The sequence below is a fragment of the Pezoporus occidentalis genome, unplaced genomic scaffold (genome assembly GCF_034315485.1).
Source record: "Pezoporus occidentalis ecotype Australia unplaced genomic scaffold, CSIRO_AGI_Poc_V1 ctg7, whole genome shotgun sequence".
NCBI classification, from domain to species: Eukaryota; Metazoa; Chordata; class Aves; order Psittaciformes; family Psittacidae; genus Pezoporus; species Pezoporus occidentalis.
The window spans coordinates 350445-364484 of record NW_026916052.1 but is presented as its reverse complement, the minus strand read 5'-3'; the positions used below and the strand labels follow the sequence as shown (position 1 = coordinate 364484).

At 40.8% G+C, this 14040-nt stretch overlaps 1 protein-coding gene across 1 annotated transcript in view; it reads left to right on the top strand.

The window, feature by feature from the left end:
* The first annotated feature begins 573 nt into the window (after positions 1-573).
* The window catches only part of KCNK1 (potassium two pore domain channel subfamily K member 1), a 32336-nt gene continuing 18869 nt past the window's right edge, over positions 574-14040 (top strand). The window contains exon 1 of the mRNA XM_062641956.1: positions 574-1275. Within this exon, the coding sequence (XP_062497940.1) occupies positions 921-1275 (355 nt within the window). The 5' untranslated portion in view covers positions 574-920. The remainder of the gene's footprint in view (positions 1276-14040) is intronic.

Here is a 14040-nt window from a genome sequence, read left to right as displayed (position 1 = left end):
AGTCACTTTAAGGGTCACTTTGGGAGGCTACAATTTTCACTACTCTTTTTCATGTGGTAGTGGAACTTCTCTGCAGGTTAACTGTATGATTGCTGGCCAGAGTTTGAGATGAATGGAGAAAGAAGCATTTGAAATGGAATTGGAGAAGATCACTGGTTTGGACCACACAGAGGGCTGTCTGAACAGTGGATTTGAATTCATTGTGGACACTGCCCTGAGCACGAAAAAAAAGTAAAGTATCATTAAAAGTAAGTATCTTTAGGAGCCCAGCACAGAAGCAAAGGCTCAATTAGCTTGGATGAGATTTCTGGCGGCCACCTGGTTCTGTCATCCCAGACAGGCCTCATTTTGAAGTTATGTCCCAGAGGACCTGAGGGAATACATTAACGCCTGCCATCAGGATTCCTCCTTAAATGCATCACATCCCCGATCTGAAATTCAGCCCCATGCCTCACACCGCTGTGTCTGTGGTGTTACCTTCTTCTGCTTCACCCGGCACCTTCGGAAATGTGAAAAATAAAAGGATCAGCGGCAGGAATTGCTGTTCGGGGGTTTCTCCCGGAGGAGGGAGCAGCGAGGCAAGGCAGTCTCAGACACTTTTGTCTTAAGGGGCAGTCTCTGTCGGTTTCATTGAACGCTAGCTGGGCCCAGTCACGCACGGCTGGGTGACAAGAAACGTAAAGAGGAGAAAAAACGCCGTTCCAACGTAGGCGTTGTGGCCGGTCGGTTGGCGGCAGCAGGCTGTCCCTCAGCCGCGGGTACCTGCGCCGCGCGGCCACGTGAGCGCCACATCAGCGCCGCTCCGCGCCTCAAGGCGGCCGCAGAGGCACAGGGCAGCCGGTGGCCGTAACGGCCGCGCTCCCCCCCGTGTCTCCCTCAAGCCCCCGGCCCAGGGCGCAGCCGGCCTCCGGCTCGGTAAGATGCTGCAGTCGCTGGCGGGCAGCTCCTGCGTGCGTCTGGTGGAGCAGCACCGCTCCGCTTGGTGCTTCGCCCTGCTGGTGCTGGGTTACCTGCTCTACCTGGTGTTCGGCGCCGTGGTGTTCTCTTCGGTGGAGCTGCCCTACGAGGACCTGCTGCGCCAGGAGCTGGGCAAGCTGAAGCAGCGCTTCCTGGAGGAGCACGCCTGCCTCTCGGAGCAGCAGCTGGAGCAGTTCCTGCTGCGGGTGCTGGAGGCCAGCAACTACGGCGTCTCGGTGCTCAGCAACGCCTCGGGCAACTGGAACTGGGACTTCACCTCCTCGCTGTTCTTCGCCAGCACCGTCCTCTCCACCACCGGTAAGCGAACGGCAGCCAAAAGGAGGCCTTCCGGGGAGGCCCGTACCCCCTCACGGCCACCGGGGAGGCGATGGGGCTGGTGTGGGGCCGCCTTCCTCGGCAACCGGGCCTGTGACTGAGGGGGTCGGGCTTGCCGCCCCCCTCGCGCCCCAGGGCCGCGGGGATGGTGCGGGGCCGGCGGCTGGATGCTGGAGTACTCCTTACTTCCCCAACTCCCTTGTGTGCGGGGAGTATTTTATGTAAGGTGCATCACCCGCATTTTAAACCCACACCGTTCATCTTTAAGAGCTAGATTGCCAGCTTCACCCCCTCTCCCCCCAAAAATGTTGGTGCTTTTGAAAATGCCCATCTCTTTCTTTGAGCTTTTAAATGCTTTTAGGGATGTCTTCTCAAGCTCTTGGTCTTCTTTTGTGTTTCTTTCAGCCTCACTTGGGGGACACACTGCTAACCTGGGTGTAACAATGAAGTTTATATTTCAGTTTCATATTGTACTGTCAATTTTGGTTGAATATTTGCGCGTCAAAGATCAAAAGATAATGCTTGCTTGTTTCCAAATAGCGGTTTTCACTGATATTTCAAAAAGCTCAAAACATTCTTTGGCCAATGTGCAGATGTCCTCAGTGACACGGTTTAGTGGTGGACTTGGCAGTCCTGGGGTAACGGTTAGACATACTTTCCAACCTAGTTGATGCTATGATTTTTACAGCAGTCTTATGTCACATACGATTGTAGTGGCCAACCTTCCTGTAAAGGATAAGTGAAGGCATTTGTGCTGGGAAGCTGGCTGAGGTGATTTGAATGTGGCTCACTGGAATAAATAACAAAGGCTTGTCAAATAAGAAAAGCTTTAAAAGAATTGCCCCAAAAGCAGTGCAACCAGAGGACTTTGAATCCAGGTAGTACATTGATACTAAAAGATGCCCTGCTGTTTTCTTTTTTCTTTTTTTCCCCTGCCCCCAAGTGAACAGGGGAGTATTTCTATTATGGAAAATATAATCAGCTGATATCAATAATGAGACTTAATAATTAACTTGCTTGATCTTATTTTGGTGCTTCCTGACTGATTTCAAACAGGCAATGCTTGTCCTAAAAATAGTTGTCATTGAGGGTACAGATCAGGTTGTCTGCTTGTTCTAAGGAGGTTGTTGTGGGGTTTTTGCTTGGTGGTCTGTTTTTTTTTTTTTTATTTTCTTTTTGAAGTAAAATAAGGTTGTGTGTGTCCCTGGATCTCCTCCTAGCCCCCCATCTTAATAACTAGAGTTAAAGTTTTCAAGAAGGGAGAGAGTGACATGCTTGTGAAAACTACATGCTTCCAGTGAATAAATTCCTAAGCATTAATCAATATGTATGTAGTAGTAACACTATTGGTAAGAAAAGCATGGAATTGTGATAGTACATCAGCACTTATTTTTTTTTCTTTATATTCTTTTTCTTTCAGTAAAACTATAAAACACTTTAAGCTTCAGATGCCGTGTTGACCGTATGATACCTGTTTCCATTCATAATCAATTACACTGTCTGGTACTACAAAATGTAAATTATTTTGTCCAGGAGCTTATTTTGCATTAGAATTAATTTTTCTATAAAACAATAACCCACATTTAAAAAAAAATAATAATCTAATCCACAATCCCTGCAGTTTATTATTTTTAGATCTGGCAGTATTGATTTCAGAGATGAATCAATCAAAAAACCTTCATGATCAGGACAGTGGGATTGGAACTGAGTTGGCAGCACTTTAGTACTGCCTACTCAGACCCAGATACAGGGTGTTTGGATTCAGGCAAATATCTTTCTTTCCCACTGCACATCTGGTTAAGGGCAAGGCATAATCTGGCCCTGCATGTTTAGCTGATATGATCACAGAGGCCCTACAAGGAACGTACTGAAAACACAAGGTACCATTGTCCAAATTGAAAGCCTGTTAGAAAACTTAAATAGCACACACTGAGGAACCACAGAGGGCTGAAATGCATGTGTTGCCATTATTTCTGAGAATTTCAGAAACTGAAGTTCATCTAGTTATCATTGATGTAACAGGCCAGGCATCAGATGGTGTATTTCCTTCTGTGCCCAATATTCTTTTGGGTTGGGCCCCATTTAATAAAATACGTGTTTCATGTAGTGGCCTTTAGCTTTACTTGTTTCCTGCTTAATATAAATAAGAACTTGTACAAGTATAAATCCAGACCAGTATAGTACATCCAGCACTTGCTCAAATAATTCCTAGAGTGCACAGATTTCTGGCAAGGTGCATTTTTCCTCCCTAAGTTACTCCACACCTGCACAATAAATCGTTCAACTCTTTTGAGATGGTCATTAAAATGAAAGGTGAGCAAGATGCAGAACCTGCCTGGTCATCTCAAAGACCTGTTTGTAAGTGTCTGAAGTTCAAAAACTGCTGCATTATTACAAACTGTACACCTGAAATGCCCTCTGTTTGTGAAGTACAGTAAGGTCAAATGCCGAAGAGAGAACCCTGGTGGTGGTGTTAACAACTGAGGGTTGCTTTTGTGCATAAGTGAAATTTCAGGGAGCACTGGATTTGTTCCTTACATTCAGCTGACAGAGTTTGTCATTCATCGTGTAAATAAATGCACACCTATCCCTTACACAGAGGATGAGGCTTGTTTCATAGCCTTTTATTTTTCTATATAAAGCATTGGGGAAAGTTTAATTTTAGATCTCCACTCCACTTCTTGTTCCCTTCCATCCTCATTATATTATTTGGCTTCTTACTCACTAGAGAAAATCCTTTAATAAAATGGTAAGGCTCATTAAGAATTTGGAAAAAATATTAAATGGAGGGAGTTTGTGGAATAAACATAGTAAGGCAAATTGTTGTTTGAAAGCAATTTATATTGCTGTACACATGGACTGTCACAGGACTGTCACAAGCTGCCTGAAGGACGGGCAAACAAAGGACAGTGAAATAGACAGACTGAAATAGGGTGAAGCTTCAGCAGATTATAGCAGTGACTGGCAGCAGGGTTCTCTTCTAACAACTTTATGTCTTCCTATGCAACTTCAGCAGTCATGCAGAATGCCACATGAGCAGTGTGTAAGAGGAAGCAATTTGGTCATTATTCATTGACAACATAAACACCAAGAATATACAGTTGTGTGCATTAAATAGCATCTGTCTTGGAAACTCTGTAATTATGACCTTATGCAGATCTGTGATCATCAGTTGTCTTGGTGTTAGATGTCATGAGTGATCTTGCATAAGGAGTTTTTTCTGGTTGATTTTCTTGTGGGGCCATCTGCACAAATATGTTTCATTTCTAATAATAAAAATGAAGTAATTTTCTGTGCTTTCTCTCCCAGGTATTGTGTTTTTGCTGTTCTTGGCATGTGGTTGGCCTCTACAATCTTATCCTGTATTGGTGCAGTATGGGAATACTGCACCCTGATTTGTAAGCAGGATGGAGTAAAAAAGTAATTGATATTGCTTGTGTTGCAAGATATGGAGAGTAAAGAGGCTTCTGTTTGTTGAAGGAAAGGAGATGACAATTCAGGACCCTTGGGCTGGATTTATATGTTGCCTTTTTTTTTTTTTTTTTTTTTTTTTTTGGAGTCTTCTCCATGTAATGCTATCCAGGGGCGTTTTATGCAGAAGGACTGTCAGTCTTACTCTGACTGTCTAGCTTTAAGTATTTTTGCCTCCATAACAAATATCCCTGTGGATTTCATTTAACACTTGGAAAGCAGAGGGATCCTGAGAAAGGGCTTCTTTATGTCATTCTCTGTTGTGACAGAGTTGGCAAGGTACACATTACAGGAAAGCTAGGATAGCTTTGTCCTGATCTAGGGATAAGCAGAGCAAGGGCGACAAGAGGTTGCATCTTCTATGATGGCAATGCATATTTTTCACTTTGTGGTTAAGATCAGGCTGGACTCTCATCTGAGACACATAAGTTAAGACAGTAAAAGAAGGGAGGAGAGGGCTGTTAGTATTCAGCTGCTTCTGAAGCCCGTAATGTGGTTGTGTGCAAGGTGGTTAGTGAATATCAGTTCTTCTCCAGAATTTAGCCTGTACTGGTTTCAGTGTTGGCACTGAGGATGGGTGTATTATGCTGCATTGCAAGGCATGGCACCCAAGATCCATGGTGTACTGAATTCAGGTGCTGTATTCTGCAGAGAGTAAGGAACATCTATGCAGTAGTTGTAGCTAAATACTGACAGTGGCTATTACCCTGAAAGTGCTTGGTAGAAGGACTCGTAAAGAAACAACATGGCCTTCACAGAAAGTTTTGCATTCAAGTTAAATGGCTTATATGGAGATCAGGGAGAAAGAAACCAGTCAGTCTCCATAATTTTTTCCACATCCTTCTGTCAAGAAGTGGACTTTCTCATTTTTCAGCTTCCTCAGGGGAACAGGCCCCGTACCCAGTGCATAGTTAGCATAGAGTACAGATTTTAACAAATCCATGGGAGGTTAGGGAATGCTATGAAAGCTTATGATGTCTTTGTAACACTCCATTGGAAGATTCATATGCTCTTACATTAGAGCCCTCAGGTGGAAGAGACTAATTGGGTCTTTCCTACGTTATGGAAGAACGTGAATTTAACTTAATTATAGTTCACAGAGACTTTAGGGAAAGCAGATTTATTTTTTTTATTTTTTTGTCCCTGAAATTTAATGTTAGATGTATATTTTATTTTGCAGGCATCAGAATATGTGGCTTATGTCCCAGAGGATGCTTATATTAGCTCATTAATACACACTGAATAATACATTTGTAATAATAAATTTCATAATTCATACCAAATGTATGTCAAGGGACCTGTTGTAAATTTCTCTGACGCCTCCTATATGAAAACGTACAAACTTGATGATGGTTTAAAATCGGATCAGTCTCATCAGTAGTCACCTCTGACACCAGCAGAATACTGAAGCTTCCTTGTACTACTGCTCTGACTGTAGCACTCAGATTATTTAAATAGGTGTGATAAATTGCAGCTATTCACCAGGGTGGGGATGCCAAACTTTGGGAAGGAACTTTGTTTCTCTTTTGAGTGGTGTTTGTTGCTTAGCAATGAAATCGCAGGAAAAGGTAATTTGCTCGGGATGATCTGGGATACAAAGCGAGGTTGTACTGCGCTCTGCAACAGAGTGGTTTTTTAGACTAGAGTTCTTTTAAGAAAAGCAAGGAAATAAAGAGTAAGGTTGAGAAAGATGCCAGAGGAGAAGGGTTGCATTCAATAAGCCAACTGTTTGGGCACTGATTTAGGATGTGAGAAGCCTTATTCTTTTCCTCCTCTGGCTGGAGGGGTTTGAAGCCACACCCCAGCAGGGCAGTTGAATGCTACAGCATGTCCCGGGACGGGGTAATTGTAGCTGCTGTCCGCTTCCAGATAGATGAGTAGACTATCCTGGAAACAGGCGTCCCACCTCTCCAATTAAAAGTATAAACACAAAGTGAAAGAGCAATTCTGTCTGCTGGTGTGTCTGGTTTCCTCTCAGGGAAAATTCTTGTGTTTTATACACCACAGAGCAGCTTCACACTTACTGCTGCCATATTCTAGTCTGGCCCCAGGGGTAAGATGCTGTCTATAAGGTGTGGGAGGTTTCATTTGAGTTCTGCTTAATGCCATTCTCAGCTCAAGGATTTGAACTATGGTTTTCTAGCGGTCTTTAGAAAGGGAAGAAAAGACGACTTCCATTTAGGGAAGCTGCAGGAGGAGGTAAGATGACTATGGATAGACTAATACTAAGAAAGTAGATTGGATGCTTATGGTCTCCATGTCTAAAAATACAAAAAATATGGGAACATTCAATGAAAAAAAAAAATTAGGAAAGAAGGAAATTAACAAGTTTTTGTTTTTAAAAAACAAAACAACAACAAAAAAAAACCCAAACACAAAAAAGCCCCACAAACCACAAATCTCTTGTATGAATATCTCTGAAATACCTCTATTTGTCAAAAGTACTAGTAATAAACTTTTTGGGAAGGATATTGGGCTCTCTGCTTTGGGATGCAAGCCACAATTTAGTTACAAGTTACAGCCAATAGGCTGGTCACATTATCTCTTGTGTGCCCAGGACAAAGGGACAAAGTTCTTGTTTTCTCCACTGTAGTAGTGGAGAGGAAATCTGGGTCTGTCCTGTCTTGTGTTCCAGGCAGGGTGGCACTTCTGGGTTTTTCATGAGATTACAGCAGTCAGCTGTGCCAAACTCCTGCTTGGACTTGCTGAAACAAAGGGTAGCAAGAGTAGCTCTAATCCAGTGTTTATGCTTTATGGGCCAATGAGTAGTAAAAACCATCACCTGGCAGAAAGCAGAGAAGCTGCGGAGTAGCATGACTGTACTATTGTTTGGAGCAGTGCTGGCTGCTGACGGATGGGGTGTCTCTTACAAGCTCTGTCTCCACTGGGTATCCTGCTGTTCCACCTGGCTTGCTAAATTACTAGTGGACCCAACCCAGCAACTTTTGACAAGTGAAGGTCTGCAATGGCTGCCTCTGTAATCCTTGTATGTCAGGTCCAGGGTCATTCCTCCTCTGCTGAAATACCTGGGAGGGGGGAGGGAGGAAGTATTCACAAACAAATCCATTGAACTTGGTATGATACAGAGTGTTAACTGGGGTCAGGGCTGAGTTACTGGTGTTCTACCCTGGGATTATTAACTGACTCGTTTTTGTAAATGTCACCTTTGCTATTTCTTTGGTTTTTTTTTGACTGAATTTAGCTATGTTAAAATTATTTGCTGTTTGTCATAGATGGATTATGTGGCCTCCCAGTGCTCTATTATTATCTCTATTACTCCATTTGGCTGTATTTTGTTCTCTGATATTTACATCTTTATTGAAAGGAGGAGACTAATCTCTAGAAAAAATTGCCTTTCATTAAAAAGTTTTTATTTGCAATCCTTTTGCAAAGCTGGAATTTTTATTACCATTCGACTGACATCTCAAAATCAAATCCTAAGCTAAAAGTTATGTACACTCTCAGAGGGGGACTTCTAAAATTAACAATCAATTCCTGCAGTTCCTGAACATTGCTGAGTAGGATTTTCATTTTATGTGAATGTAGTTTAAAGTAAGTCTTCTTTTAAGTCTGTAGTTTCTGCTGTTTCATTTACTTGTTGGCTGGTTCTTGTTCTTTCTTTGTTTAACTCTGTCCCACTGCGTCATCGTTTTAATAATCTGTGGGATTTTTTGGGCAGAAGAACATCATCATCTATGGAGAAATGTCTACTTTAGCCATTGCTCCAGGTTAATTATTAAGTAGGCCACAAGCTGCTAAACCATATGAAGACCAGGACATTTATTGGCATGTGCAGAAGTGAAATTTTAGCAATTTGAGAAAAAATAGGATATGTATGAGAGTTTTGATGCCTTCAGGATTAAAGAATAGCAATAGGAAGTTTCTTGGGAATTAGCTACCTAAATTCCTACTCTCTTTGGATCCAACCTCAGTTGCTTGGAAGTTATGATACTTATACAAAATTTTACCAAAGTCCTAGAGTAGTTATTGATGGTGACCCAGAAGACCCTAAGATAATGTGTCAGTTTGGTTTTTCACTTAAGAACCTAGCTGAAACCTTAAAGAGGTTGTGTTTCTTGTGAGGACAAATCAGTGATGTAGTCCTGGTTAGGAGTAGGACTGAAAGGAATGAATGGAGCAAAGCTTTTCAAGGGGCTGTGCTTCAGAGACGTATCAGAGGGGTTTTTGCAAGAGCATATGGATTTCATCTTTCCTGGAAAGAAAAAAGATACGCATTCATCTCTGAAAGCAGAATATGAACACTTCCTTGAAGAAAAGCACATCTGAATCAAAGTGGTACACCAGCTGTCACCAGACCCCAAACATTTACTAGCTGACGCTTCCTAGATAGTACCATAGTCTCTACTCTGAACTGATTCTGTGCCAGTAGCTTAAGCAGTTTCACAGCATCTTTGAGGAACTGGGGCAATGCAGATACAGAAGCAGGGAGATCACTTAGGCAGTATTCCCTGGCAGTAGGTGAGGGAGGAGGTTGAACTGGAAAACAAGTTTTGCCAGTGGAACAAGCCAACCCAGTAATCTGTGGAGTACTGTACTGCTTGTGTTCCAGAAAGTGAGGCTGTGCCCTCTGACAAGGTTGCATACTGTTTTCCAGTAGAAAATTTAACATCAGTTTTCCATCTTTCTCCTAAAAATTGTGAATCCAAATTGTTATGCTCACAGGCTTTCTCCATCTTTTTACTGTCCTCTAATATGAAGTGAAAACTTCTGGAGTAGCCAGAACTTCTGTACAGAATGTTTTTAAGCATAATTTCATACCATTGCAAATGCAGCTATTGAGAGATCTGGTACCATGAGAATGAGGTTTTGTCATCTCTTTTGCTCCTTGTCTGTTTTGTGTTCCACACACTGAATGTATTTGCTCAAGGAATCCTTTTCTCAACTTTACTGAAAATATTTTATGAAGAGGTCAAGTATTCTTGACAGTAAAGTATTCTCTTACAGTAAAGGCACTGCATTTAGTTGGTATAACTGTATGCCATTAAAATAGCAAAGTTACACATTTACTTCAGCGTATTTCCTGCAATGCTGGTAAAAGCTGTGTACCAGGCTTTTCATGTAGAAATACACAGTGAGACTAAAAGGATAAACATGTGCTCTGTTGGGGAAAGAGTAATAGTCTGCCTTACAGAAAATTACACAATTATAAAGCCTGCTGGGAATTCCGTCACAAGTGCACATCTGCTTTTGCATCTTTTCTATAGTAATGTGCCTAAAGGTGACTCACAAGTATCCTATAGCTAAGCTAAACACAGAATTGTAGGGAAAAGGTCTCATGCATCAAGGGAAAAGGAAGCAGCCAGCTCAACTGTAAAATTTACTATTGTTTCAGAAAGTTCTTCTCCATTTTTTTTTTCTTACAGGGATTAAATACATACTAAACCTATAATTATTTTAAAATGTGAGAAGATTTCTCTGCATTAAGAGGCAAAAGTAATCCTTCTGAAGACTTCAAATGCTGGCAGCTCTGTCTGGAATGGGGTTTATGCATGTTTTTTTTTAATTTTAAAGCCTGTACTGTGTTGACTCTTACACTTAGCTTTTTACTTTGTTACTTTAAACCTACACAGCATGCTATGAACTCATATTTTGCTCAGTTGACCTTTTAAAATGTGATTGGCAGGCTTAGACATTGCAACACACAGAAGTAGTGCCAAAGTCCAGAGGAAAGCTAGAGTAGTATTCTATTTTGTTTACAATATAGTTTGAAAATGGATTTATTACTTTAGAGTCATTGAATGCAAAGGCAAGGCAAAAATTCTGATTTTTGTCTCCTCCCCAGCAGGATGGGATTGTACTATACATGGCTTTAAAGAAAATTGTAGAGAAAAAAACCCTTGTGTTCAGAAAGTAGCAACGTGTTCAGAAAAATCAAATAACTTGGATGTTTAACTCTTGGGGACTGTATTGTACAATCCTAAATATAATCACTTCATGAAAATTTTAGTGAAAATTGCTCACTGTGTTTAAGGTTAATGTAAGAAGGCCATGAAATCTCTACTCTGTGTTATTTAAGTAGCTTTTTACTCTTTACAACTATCTGTTGTACAAGAATGGCATAGACCTTTCCCTTTGAAGCCTGCAGCCTAAAGGAAATCAGAAAACCCTAAAGCAAATCAAAGAAATTCTATATCATATGAAGAGTTCTGGAAGCTCTAGGCTGTGTAATTTACTAATGGGCAATTAAATGTTAAACATTTCACAGCATGTCTTGTTACTTATTTTCATGGTTATATTTTTATTTAGTACTGGAATGCTGACTCAGCAGTATAGCAAAAATGACTAGCATAGCAAAAATGCCCAAAGATGTATCATTGTGTTACTGTTTGAAAGTCCTAGCTACTGTAAACTCTGAGTGATGCACAAAAATAAATGCAAAATGCTGTAAATCTTATGAATGTTTAATAGTTCTCAACAAAGCTCTCTTATGTGAAGGTAAGAGATAGTTTAATTTACCTGGATGCATTTGCATGTCTGTTGAGAAATCCATGCCCCCAGCCTGCCTTCTGGTCCACTGCTGCAGCTCAAGTTGGGCAAGTAAAGAACAGTGGGCCATGATGTTGCACTGCGTGAATCAACAATTCATGTTAATAAGAAAAGAGTAAATATAAGGGCAAATGCCTGCCTTAGTTCATTATTAAAGTTGTTACGCATTTACATTCTTCATAGCTATAGTGCAAAGATAAATCTTGATCTTTCAGCTATATCTTTTAGTACAGCTATTTGTACTAAGTGAAGCCAGCTGAATCTTCAGGTCAAGCAGAATTTTGTATACTGCTTCAAGGAAAATGACATTTACAGTAAAAGTTATTAGTAGACATGAAGCTCATCCAAGGCAAAAGATAAAAGCTCCCTTAACATCTCAAACAGAAGTTTGAGTTCCAGGTTTTAGCTTTGCATTATGCCACAATCTTATCACAATTTCCGTTACGACTTCTAATCTTTCATGTTTCTAAACCACCTTTTATCAGTAGATTCTGCACCATGTGCATACCATGTGCTTTACTGATTAGAGCACTTCTGTTATGTTCTGCATCTTGTGAGAATAGAGTCATATTTTCATATGTATTTTGCAAAAGGATGAACTAAGACAAAGAGGAAAGACAGTTGGAAAAGATCATGTAAGAGATATTAGCACGATTGAGATTAGGAACTTGTGAATTTTGTGTTACTTCCTCTGCTAGGACACATTCCCATACAGTAAGCTGATTTCCTGTCCTGTGGATGTACTTCAGCTGTTTTGCTTTGGTAATAGTTTTTTGCTCAGTCCTATTAAAGGAAATTGCAGCTACTTGAATAGGAACTCACAGAAGCCGTATTAAAGTGTGCAGTACACGTTTTTGTATCTTTGATGGAGAAACATTGCACTCCCTTTTATGAAGTTGTTCAGTTTGTATTGTGTGCAGACAACAAGCTAAACATCAGTTAATGCATCCCACATGATTTACCAAATGTGTGAGTAACCTTTATGGGAAGAAGGCAGTGTTTGCTCTGCTTTAGCATGCTGGTTGCCTCTCCTTATACGTAGTAAAATGTTTGCTTATGTTGATGTGAAGCGAAATGGGATGAGTGTACTTAACAGCTTTGCCAGTGGAAGGAAGATGTCTTGGACTCCAGCTTCCCATCCTATGATCCAAACTTGTGCCCTGTACTTGGACTGTTGCCCACTGGACCACAACAGTAAGCCATGTCATTTTGTCTGACTGGAAGAAACATATTCACTTTCTGTAGGATTAGTTTGTTCTAAGTTATTGCAGTCAGGTAAACTACAACCAATGCAAGAGGGGACCCACTTGGAGAAAAGGATCTTCTTTCTCAGCAGTGACTCAAGCGTTACATTAGACATTTCATGTAACAACTTGGTGAAAGCACAGAAAGAATTAAAAATGCATGGCCAAATTAACAGCAGATGTAAGAAAGGAACTGGTAACCTAAGAATGTGTTTCCTGTAATGATAATGTATCTGACAGTTGCTGGCTGCCCCTTGTAAAGCAGCATTATTTCAAGCAAGATTAAACTGACAGCTAACAAAGCTGAAAGAACTTTACAAGACTCCTCTTTGTTAGTACAGATGCCACCACTAAAATACTTCTGTCTGATATACCTCAGGTACATGAATCTCAAGGAGAACTTTAATTTTTCCCACTGGGTAGCTATTGTTATGTGATAAATTGCATTGTCTTTGCAACTAGTATGGAAGTAATGCAGTCGTGCTGTTGTGTTTTAGTTTCTGTAACTAGTTTACAAATTCTGATCACTGAGAATTACAAGAAACTGGATGCATTCATAGGGCCAGACACTTGCAAACAAATTTCTCCCTTGAAAAGATGTAACTATCAATTTACACATTGCTCTTCAATGCTAGGCCTTTATTTTGGAATTACCAACCGTCATACGTTCCTCCTTCCTTTATACTAAGGTCTGAGAGATGCCACTTACAGAATCCTGCTTTCCTTAGTAACAGGTTGCATCAACCCAGCCTTTTTCATATTCGCCAAAGTTTGCAAATGCAAGCATTGGCAGTAAGGTGTTGAACATGAGAAACCTTTGTATGATTCAGTCTTCAGCCTGGGTGATAGCTAAGTGTTTCTACTATGTGTGCTACCTGAACGTAATGGGATTTAAAGACATGGGACTTAAAATCACTGGTCAGTTTTGATGTCTTTGACTGACATGGTGGGTCGAGGATTCTGATTTGGCAGTTGAAGTATTTTTTGTGAATTGTACTACTGATTTAATGTTGCCTGCTTTCCGTATATGCAGGGCTACCTTATTCTGTCCTTGAGATGTCAGAATGACATATTTTCACTAGGAAAATTATCCCGTAGTTGTAGGAATTTCTGGAAACAGCAAATACCACACAAGGAGACATTCTCTAACCAACTGGAGAGGCTCACAGTTTCAAAACAAATTGCTGTTAATCTAAGCAGGCAATATAGTTTTTGCTAAACCACGCAGCATTTAAATCGTTTTGTCTGTGTCTTCACATTGCTGGTTAAATGTCTTTTATCTGTAGATTGCCTTTTTAAATGCTACTTTACTATTTGTTTCTAAATAACCTCTTCTAAATAGGCAAAAAAGTCTGCATTTCATCCTCTTATGAACATAAATGGTATGTTTACAGTGCTGTTCTTTTCCTTTCCCTTTATTTATTGGTAGGACATACAGTTGTGGTTATCCTCGGTATCCTGATTCCAGTGGAACTAATCAATTTTATAGTTACCACAGCTAGTGTTTGCTATGTGGATGTCCTAA